Source organism: Semicossyphus pulcher, unplaced genomic scaffold (genome assembly GCF_022749685.1).
Source record: "Semicossyphus pulcher isolate SPU_LCO1_2020_fin unplaced genomic scaffold, fSemPul1.0.p SCAF_10, whole genome shotgun sequence".
Classification (NCBI taxonomy): domain Eukaryota; kingdom Metazoa; phylum Chordata; class Actinopteri; order Labriformes; family Labridae; genus Semicossyphus; species Semicossyphus pulcher.
This window is the reverse complement of record NW_027211604.1, coordinates 16,635,130-16,646,212: the sequence shown is the minus strand read 5'-3', so window position 1 is coordinate 16,646,212 and position 11,083 is coordinate 16,635,130. Positions and strand designations below refer to the sequence as shown.

General features: G+C 40.9%; 1 protein-coding gene across 1 annotated transcript; it reads left to right on the top strand.

Annotated features, from left to right (window-relative positions):
- Nucleotides 1–288: 288 nt before the first annotated feature.
- adad2 (adenosine deaminase domain containing 2) lies at nt 289–11,083 on the top strand. Its single transcript, XM_069672519.1, has 10 exons — nt 289–440; nt 1,367–1,511; nt 1,988–2,126; nt 2,896–3,024; nt 3,685–3,835; nt 5,724–5,894; nt 6,329–6,543; nt 7,172–7,406; nt 10,087–10,219; nt 10,973–11,083. The coding sequence occupies exons 1-10, from the start codon at nt 289–291 to the stop codon at nt 11,081–11,083; spliced, it is 1,581 nt and encodes a 526-aa protein (XP_069528620.1).

Here is an 11,083-nt window from a genome sequence, read left to right as displayed (position 1 = left end):
AGTTTACTGTTGTTAAAAACGGACAAACAAAAAATCTAGATTCAGATTTTTTCAAATATTTCTGCAAATAACATCAGATATGTTAATAATTATTGTTTCATCACAGCATCATGATAGTTGAAGGCTACATAGAGTAATAATATAAAAGTGCAAGTTGTTCTGGTAACATTAAAAATAGGAATTTATGGTGCAGTATTAACATGATGCATTACGTTGCTTGTGTAGTTAGAAGCTGCAATAACTTCTTTTTAAAATTTAAATTTTTTTTTTTCAAGGTGGCTTGAAACCATGGCAGTCCAGGAAGCATTTAAATACAGTCCAAGAAGACGTGGAGTTAATTTTCAGTCTCTGCCAGACTTTGAGCCGAGTTCGCCCCTTCATCATCCTCAGGATTATGTGACAGATAATATGCCCCAATATTCTGCTGCCACTGGACCGAGGTAATGAAAGCAGGTCTAACACACGGTATATGATGCAGCAAAGCCACTAATAGAACAACCGGCTTATTGCTAAATTAACATTTGTCTGGAAGTGAGTTGGGTCTCATGATGGGTAAAAAAAATTGTTCAGGGCATTTGTTGAATCTTCGACAAAAGGAAAGACAGACATTCTAACCCTGTCTTTAAACAAGAAAGATGCACTCACTAATCCACTTTCATTAGGCCGGAATAAATCATTTACTTAACTTTAACTTCTAGGCCCACCCTTTAACTCAGGTCAAAGCCTTTTTAATAAAAAGTTGGCAACTATTTCTTTGTCAAAAGCAATTTGGCTTTTGTTTTTTCTGGCTGCTTGTTACTGAAGTTTAAGATCAGGCCAGTGAGGGGGCTGCTGGCGAGGGTGTCCAGTTTAAATTGGGCACATAGTCAGTGCCTGAAGCTCATTAATAACAGCACCCATAGTTACAGGACAGTGGACAACTTACTGCCTGGTTTGGTTTTGACACATCATGTACGTTGTTTGGATCTGCTATGAACCTTTGTCTTAGTCATTCTCTTTTGTTATATTTGCCGTCAAAACTTTATAATATTTGACCAAAGATATCCCTATAGTTTTGGGTTAAAAAGTTTAAGTTAAGATTTTAGTGGAATACCTAAAATGTAAGTACAACAGTGCAGTCTCATTTGTGAATCCACAGGCTATTCCTTCACACTTCTGCTTAAACATTCAGGTAATCGTGAAGCTTGTAATGATGCTTTGCTGTTGAATCCCACCCTCCATCTCAACCCTCTGTCACTGCGTGGCACTGTCACCTAGACGGTGTTTGGACACTGAGAGGAAAACATTGTTGAATATATTATCTGGCTTCTAAATGTTTGGCCAGTGTTGTGTTATTTTGAGGTGAGTAAATGTTTTCCTGTCTCAGGGAAAATCTGTCTGCGCCCAGAGACCGTAACCCAGTGAAAGAGGACTTATTTTCAGAGGGAGGTGACAGACACAGAATGGAGACGGCCTCCATCCAAAAACTCAAAGATAAACATGATTCTGGTGACTTCCTGTTCGGAGATGAGGTAAAAAAAAAATATGGAAAGAGGTCAAATCTGGGTTTCCTTCTACTGCTTACTTAGTTGTTGCATAGGAGTCGCCATATTTGAAATGTGTTGGGTTTAGGTTATTTGATCCCAATATGTGAGTTACTATCTGTCAGACTCAACAGAAAACTTACATGGTACCTTTTGAGAAATGTTCTGCACAGATCACCTACAACTATATGGGAATAAGGAATTGTATTAACCATGTTTGAAAAGCTGACATCAAAGTAATATCTCGACATCTGTGATAATTAGCAGCAGATTACGTGACTAGCATGTACAGCAGTGATTGTCAACGTTATCCAGCTACCTTAAGAGGTTCAAAACCATCTGCAGCATCCTAATCACTAAAGCTGTGAACAACAGAAATGCATTCTCAATGTTTATTTCACACTTTACCTGATCCCTATAAACACGAGTTCCTCATTTTTTACCAGACTGAAATTTTTTCTCAGGAAGAAGACCCAGATGATGACCAAGCCGTCCTCTCTCTTCCTGGTATGTCGCCCAAAGAAAGCATACATTCGGATGAAGAGCTCCTCCTGGATCAGATCAAGGACTTCAAGAATTCAGTTCAGACCACAAACACTGAAGGTGCTGTAGTTATAGTCAGTGTGTGCTGTATGTTCTCACACCACTCTGCCACACTGGTATACTACAATGGTTCACTGTTACAGCTTGCATCCTAGATCATGTTTCTGGTGCCACTGTAGCCTATTAAGAACCGATCCTTCTAATCTAAAAACCTTACTGCTGCTAGTACTGTCACTCCAACTAACCTGTGGCCACTGATGTCAGTCAAGGCTTTTCTTTGTCCTGCTAATTAAGGACAGCTCAAGTCATTACATATCTTTCAACACAGGCTTGAAAAACCTCAACACATCATGCTGTCACTTTCTTAAAACAAAAAAAGCACATTTTGTAAGATGTCTTTTAAAAATGACAGCTTGAGTAGCTCGACAAGGAAAATGTTGTGTTCAAGGTTACTGCTTGGCTAATGCTATATCAAAGATTCATTCATCCCAGGGATATGATACAAGTTGAAGCAGAAGGCAAGGCAACAGATGGACAGCGCTAATGTCAGAAAATGAATTTTTTGTGCTGACATGAAGCTGAATGGAGATTTATTCTTTGACTCTGCCTTTGCATTTAAGTGTACAGTATAATGCAGCACTCCAAACTGCCTACAGTGCATTACAGTTTTATCTGTGCCACTTTACATTTAATCATTTTCAATTCAAACGCATAAAAGTGTTGGAGGTGAGCACAGCTTTTTGTCAGCACTGACGTGGTGATGTCCAAAATGCCTTCTCTCCCTGATCATATATCAGTGTTTTAATGCATCTTTTTTTCCCTCTCCTAGTTTGTCAAACTGACTGGCACAAGAATCACATGGTAGCAATAAGTAGTGAGAAGTTTGACAGCCTCCTGAAGATGTGTCCTAATTTCCAGGCCTGTAAGAGCCACATGGCAACCTTTGTGTTGATAAGAGGTAAGCGCTATAGTTTATATTAATTAATTTCTTATTTCTTTTTAAGAAGATTCAGTTTTTATTTATGTGGGGTTTCTTCAGTAGGTTTGATAAGAAAGACACTTAAGCAGGAAAGATAATGTGGGATGTTTAAAGTCTGTGGCTCTTCTGTGGCTGCTGTCTGTCTCAAGGTCACTGTGTGCTCTGCCTATAAAACAATGCAGACGTTGCTGCTTCATGCAAGGCTTGATGGGATGTATCAAAATAAGGTCTCTCTCCTGTGTGTGATATTTTCAGATTTTTTTTGCAAAAATGGTAAAATACAGTTTTGTAGATAATTGAATACATTTCATTTTGACCTCGTATTGACGCATGTTGCTTAATTCTCCGATTGTACCATCACTGCATTTATCACTGTGCTTTCCATTTTCAACAAGGATTTTGACATTTAAATGCTGCAGAGCAGTTATTTATCAAGGGGGACCTGTCTATTGATAATGACCTGTGGGTTCTTTCAGTCACAAGCACATGCTTTGAATGGAGACCGATGAGTCATTTTATGGTTAAATGACCTTCACACATTATTCTTCAAATAAGTCATATCTCAGTGAGTCATGCTACCAACAAAAGCGAAAAAAGTTACTATTCAATTTAAAAGAAATGAGGTTTTTTTCTCCCTAGATGTGTTGGATACAGCGGGTCGTCCATGTGAGCAGTACACAGCGGTGGCGTTGGGAGCTGGCCGTTCAAGCTGCAGCAAGTGGCTCTGCTACAATGGTACGATGGTCCATGACTGCCACGCCATCATCATCGCCAGACGAGCTCTCCTAAGGTACAAACCACTAGAGCCCGACCATTATTGGATTTTTCGGGCCGATTCAGATATTAGGAAGTAAAAAAATTCCGATAGTGATATATCGGCCGATAAATTCACATATGTTCAAAATGTATCTGAAATTAAAATATTAATGTTTCTGTAGCAACTTTAATAGCAGCAAAATAAAATATCAAATGAAATAGAAGTGAGTATAACACAAAAACACACAGAAGTAGGAACAAAAAAGATTTTCTTGTTTTTCCCACCTTCACACAGTGCTGCTGAAGATAAAAGTCACTTAACACAGACCAGCTCATTTGACTGATACTGTTAATAATCGTAATGAAAGGCTTAATGAGCAGGATTTTCCATATTAAATATTCACTCTTAATCAACATCATAATCCAGGAGAAGTATGAGCTGGTGTCTGTATTTGCAGAGGATCTGCCCTTCGTCTGTGTTTCTATTCTTATTATTCTGCTCTGTTTGGGGCATTTTGGACGATCTATGGACTGTCTATCGCGGGGCAGAGGTCTGGAACTCAGCCAACAGTCCACAGGTCAGGACTCAATCAAAACGTAACATGACGGTGACATGGTTATCTCTGTGCTCTGCTCTCTGTCTGTCTGTAGCACAGTAACATTGTAACTTTAACATCTTTATGAGACGCGAAAGGGACTTCACAAAACGTCTTCATTTGCCGTTCTGTGAATGAGAACAGTCCGCGCGTGCGTGTGTCTCACTGCTGTAAGGAGCTGCAGGTGTGCTGAGGGCGGAGTAGACAGATGCACACACCTGACAGCAGCGCGTCTATGGCTTATTAAAACAAAATCCTGTTTCTTCCTGTGGGGTTGTATGGAGGTATAGATGTGTAAGCTTGTTGTTTAGAGCGTAACCGCTGTGAAACTAGCAGACAATAACGCTTAAAGCTCCTGTACCTTCGTTACTATCAAACTTAAAACTAACTGAGAGCCAGACTGTACACACGGGATCTCGTCTGCGCAGTTTAGATGCGCAGAGGGTAGAAACAGCGGTGCTCTGAAAGCAAGCTTTCTTTGGCTGATTACTGTGATTAACATGAGTTTGTTGTTCACAATGTTTCGTTCCGTATGGGAAAGATAATGCTTCCCTTCGCTGTGTGTGCTGCTCTGCTCAGCTGTGACGCGAACTCTGGCAGCGATAGGAACGTCCTCATTTCCCACCATGCCTGCCGCCTAGTGCTGACTGAGTAGTTTAAGTTGTTAAGTTTGCTATTTATGTTCCAAAATGCAAAAAAATATTTTATTATATTATAATATATTATAGTGTTTTTAATGTGTCTGATTAGAACATATCGTTTAACCATGAGTGAGGTGGCTGTTTCATTTCTTGACTTAAGCTGTATTTTGTTTTGAGGATTGAGATCCTGGCTCTCATGCTATCAAACTTATCACTACGCCCTCTGTTTGTCAGGAGGTGTAATGACTTTTTCCCACAGTGCTGCTAAAATTAAAGTAATTTATATCGGAGAATATCGGAGGACATATACGCCGGTACTGATATATCTGCGAAGTGCGAATATCGGCCGATAAAATCGGTAATTGGCAATCGGTCGGGCTCTACAAACCACCCTTATGATTCCACCATGGACCAAAAACCACCTCCTACAAATTGCAATCAGATTTTGGTAGTACGAGTTTAAGTAAAGTCCAGTTTACTAGTTTATTAAATCTTAACTTAAAATGTTTTTTTCTTATAAAATGTATATAATGCTTTTTTTATTACTGATAATAATGGTGAAGTTGTGACATGTGTTTTCACTTTTGAGCAGGCTGCCTAGATAAGCAGCTCGCTCTACTGTAACACAGCTCTTGTGCTTTGCTGCTCAAAGTGAGACTGTTTTTTTTTTCTGGCTTGTGTTCAGGTTTTTGTACAAACAGCTTCTGCTGTTCTTTGATGCCGATCCAAAGGCCAAGGAGAACTGCATTTTCGAGAGCAGTGCAGACAGCCACCAGCTTCAGCTCAAACCTGGGATCAGTCTGCATCTCTACACCAATCAGTGTCCTGAAGGAACATCTAAGAACTTCTACTTCAAGTACAGCAGGCTTCTTTTGAGTGTTTTAACATCTGTATTGTCCTGTGTGCTCTGTAGAAAGCAGTATTTTGCAGTGTGTATGTGGCATTATAAAAACAAGATTTTTTTTTCACTTAGCAGATTTGACTTCAGAGGATCCTACAAAGTTATATAACACTTAATTTTTTTAATATCTTATAATAAAGTAGAGCTGGTGTTGTTGTTTTTCACTCCACATCAGATGTAGGATGATACTTGTTGCCAAAGACTTTAGACAAACTTTGGAACAATTATTTTCTCCAGGTCTGACACCACAGAACTGAACCACTTCCTGATATCCCAAACCCTGAGCATCATCATAAAATCTTTTCAATGTCTGCTCTATAGTAGAGTAAATCAGAACTACTATCCTGCGTAACAGTGGATATGAATATATAACACTGTGTCCTCTTTAGGGGTCCTGCGAACAGCACCTGGGCAGCCATGAAGCTGCAGTATCACGCCAAAGGATTGCTGGTCCCCGTAGCCTACCTGGAACCGAGTCTGTGGGGGGCCAAAGTCTGCTGCATGTCCGGCACTGACAAACTGTGTCGTTGGACTGTCACTGGGATTCAGGGTGCATTACTGACCCACTTCATCCAGCCGCTCTACATCACCAGCGTGGTGCTAGGTAAAGCGCCTTTAAACATTAATTTAACATTTTGGAAATGACACACATCTGTAAGCTAGGCATGAAGCTACAGCCTGCAGCTTTCTGCTCTTAGCCAAGAAATAGTCCAGCAAATAAGTCCCTGCGTAACCATTTGTTGATTTTACACTTGTTTTTTATTTATAGATGAAACAAATGAGATACAACATGGTGGCTTGAGAGGAGCTGGAAGGCAGATTTTGTTGCCTTTGGACAGAGCCGGACTGTTTACCCCTGTATTTGTGCTAAATTAAGCAATTTGGCTTCTGACTGTATCTTCATAATGCAAAGAAGCGACAGCGAATTCAGTTTTCTCTACCAAATCTCCAAATGTAACCAAATAAAAATGTCAAACTACTCCGTTAATTCCAATTGGAACTCATATTTAAGTTAGCTTAGGGTAGGGTAGTGCACATTTTGGCTCCAGCACAATGTTTACACAGTACAGCCTGATATTTTATATTCCAGGTGGCATAATACACTTGAGTTCTGACCCTGTGATAGGAGGGGTCCGTTACAGGCAGCTACATCTTACACAAATGAATTTCTTTTTTCTGTGTCTATGTACGTTGTTTTTGAAGAGCCAATAGAGTTTGTTCTGTTGATTTAGGGGGCCAGAAGGTCTTTAATGACGAAGTGTCTGATATCACCAACAAGCGACTGGGTGATGAAATTAAGGACTTTCTGCCACCATCCTACAAACAACACAACATCCACTTTCTCTGTGGGGATTATGTGGGGCCCGCTGTGTCATCCCCGTGGCGTGACGATCTCAGCATCAACTGGTGCCTCGGAGACAAGGATATCGAAGTTCTAAACAGCAGCAATGGCTTCATCATCGATGGGTAAGTAGCAGATGAATTGTACTGGGAATAATCATCTACACACTGCCTTTTCACGACAAAGTGAATTAAATGTCCTGTAACATGTGCCTGCATCCAAAATTGTATGCTGTCCTCTCCTCCTCTTGCAAAGAGACATGACCTGACTAAAGCCTACCTCATACACACCCCTTTAGCCACTTACAGGGATAGAGTGGTACTGCTGGAAGAGCTTGATGCAGTTTGCTTGTTTGACAGTCTCAGCGAGGCCTGAGGCTCCTGCCATCTCCCGGCTTTGGAGCTGCGGACAACTGCTGATGTCCGGTAGCTAGAGTATGACACAGACAAGGCTCTCACTGGAGGCTGTGTTGTCCTTGAGCAGAGATTACATCCAAAAATAGATTTCAGATCCTGCTTTGTGCTTGCAGTGTTGCTGCATATTTCAGCTCTTGCACTGCAGCCTGAACCATCACTTTTAGGCAACATTGTGATTTGTGAGGATGAGCTCTGCAACACAATCTAAATAGACTGTGAATAGACGAAGGAAAAAGGCTCCAGAATAAGAAAAAGAACAGAATAAGGGCAAGGATACGGGACCTAATATGTGCAGGGGGAGCTGAGAAGGAATTAAAAGGATGGCAAGAGCACCTACTGAAAAAAACCTCCCAAATTATAGAGTGAAAACAAAAAGACACGCTGCTTGTGTCACATGAGACGCCTTTAATTTAGAGATGTAGAAGTAGCATGCCAATTATTCCTAGCTTCCTTTTGTTATGGTTTTCACCACTGGAGCAATTAATTGTTTCCTGGAGACCCTGGCTTGCACCCAAATCTATTGAATTCTGCCCAGAAAAAATCCATTATATTTGGAATGTATTGGTAATGAAAACCACAGACTTTTTGTGTGGGATGATGGATATTATGGACCGGAGACTTTGTAGTGGCCTATGAACAGACCCCATACCAAAGCCATCTGTTAGTGTCTGTCTTTATAAATGCTGTCATACTTACTACCACCCCCAAACTCTGTCTTTATTGACTGCACTGGGGTTCTCACCACTTGTCTGCCTCCCCGGCTTCAGCTCCGGGGGTTTCCCCAGACAGTTTTTTAGCAGCGGAGATAAGTGCATTCTTTGGAAAAACCTTCTCATTCAGCCAAACCACACTTAAAATTATAGCTGCAGCAGAATTATCTCGCCAAACACATTTTAATGTTTAGCACAGCTGACCCCTGAAGCAGAGAATGCATCCTCCAGTTCACTATGTTACATGCATTCAGTATATTAATAAGTCTCACTACACCCAGTGTTACTTGAAGAATGAGGGTTTGGTTAATAGTTGGACGTCATCCATCATCAAACAGATTGCTGTTCTAACATATGCAATAGTAGTCACGGCAGAGTTATCTGAGTAATTATTTTCACAGTACCATGTGGATGTCCTCGCCAGGCTGACCCCACTTAAACATGCGTTCAGACCTCCAGAGGCCAAGGCTAACTTACGACCAACTTCCCTAGCACTCCTTTCCTTTTTCAGGTCAATCTTGCCCCCCGTCTGAGCCTGCTGTGGTCATTTTCCCCGGAGTCAGAGTCCTTGTCGGAGCCACTGTAAATCACCTTGTATAACCTGTTGTCAAACTAGCCTCCATCTGCACCGGAGGCTGTGTTCTGGCCATGTTCTCTGGGAGGCTGCAGAGTGCCTCCTCGCTCTGTTCTTTGATTCCGTTGACTGTTGACAAGGCTTCAGATCTGTTGCTCATTCCTTTTAAATACTACTGCTCCCCAGCAATCCCCACAGGTCCTCCACAGTTGTGTTTTTGGACTGCAGTTGAGGCCTAATCCCAGAAACAAACTGTACGAATGCCATTTCTTCCAATGAACTTGTCTTCAATCTAAAAGTGTATAAGGTGATGACAGGTCCTTGCACAAGCTCGGAGGATGACGTATGGCTTCGTCTTTAGTCATACATCATCATTCTATTTCAGCTTAAACAGCTTAAAGTTTTAAACTATTATCCCCAAATTCAGGTACCTTACAACATATCTTATGAACAGTAAGGCCTATCAGCATTTTCAGGTAATAGAAACGCCAATTTTCCTTGAGTGACTTAAGCAGAAGTCATTAAGTGTAGTGGAGACAGGAACATGTTTTACATTTACAACTTTTTGTCATATAAGCAGATCCTTGAAGGGGCATCACCCACCTCTCGCTGCTGCTAGCTAACTGGCTAGCTTTTTGTGGTGTATTGCTGGGGGAGTGTGTTTGTTACAAACTACAAAGCAAGACTTCAGTGGACAAGGAGATGCCGTTATTTCACTGGACTGTTAACTCTCATTTTGTTGTCTGTATCACAGAAGACCATAATTGCTCTTTGGATGTTTTGTTATCCTATATTGTTGCTGGGTTTCATATAAGAGAGCAAAAGAAGGCAGCAAACAGATTTATGTTGGATAACATTTGATGTTCACAGTGCAGGATTGGTAAGCAAAAAAACATGCCCTGCAAACATTACAAAGGTTGGATATAGATTTTGCAAATCAGTGTAAGCGTGGTGAACGTTAAAGGAAAAAAATGTATGTTTAACAAAAGTTTACCTTGAATATTATATACTCTTACATTTTAAATGCACTTATATATAATGTGTATTTATAAGATAATTGATGCGTGTCACTGGATTAATATTTATATCGTTTCTTATTTCCCAGCTCTCCGTCTGGGAGCGGGCCGGGCTTCTCCAGCAGACTTTGTAAGAGAGCCCTCTACAGTTATTTCCTCCGAGTTGCACGGATCGGCGGGCATAGCTATCTGCTGGATCTCCCCACCTACCACAGCGTCAAGGTGCGTATCAGCTGCAGAAGGTAACATGAATGCCCAGCGCTCAATGCAGTGCAATGAAAATATCAAGTGTGGTTGTTTGAATGTAATCTGTAATCTGATCATGCTTAAAGAGCAGCTCCAGTCATGTTTCAACACAAAAAAATGCACTGCCTGAAATAATAAATAGTGTCTGATATGTTTTATTCTGCAGAATGCATTTAATTACCTTGTAAAAATCCTTCTCCGTCTCCCTCTTTAAAAACTCCTGAATCTGCATAGTCCCCGCCCACTATGTACTATAATTGCTTTTCTAACTAAATTTAGACCCTGGTTCCTGCTGTTGAAACGCACAGAGTTCCTGAAAAGGTTCCTAGTTCCTGGGGAAAATTTCTGCTGTCGAAAAGCACCCTAAGATTCTCAAAACACGTCTCTGCCAGCGTTTAGTGGCAACTAGTTGAAACTTAGCTAGCTTGGAATTTAGTAATTAGTAGTAGTAATGTTAACGTTAGTATTCAGTAGTGAGTTTGCAAAAATTACGATGAAGGCTACAGCTGGCTCGTGCATGTTGTTCAGCCTGTCCTTGGTACACTGCAGTTTAAAAGCAGACAGGCCCAGCCATGGAGATGATGCAGTCCCTGATATGTCTTGTAGCACATGAAAAACACCACACGGAGATGTTTACAAGGTTAAACACTTGATTTTCACTGGAGGGGGGCTTTAAGTGAACTGTGTTTTAATAAAGTTTACAGTTGTAAATGGTTTTCTGTCTCATAGGTTGAAGCTGTGGTCTACCAGACCGTCAAAGATGTGATCAAGCAACAGTTTCTGAGAAACCATGCAGGTCCCTGGAATTCCAAAAAGCTGGTGGACTGCTTTAGCACTTGA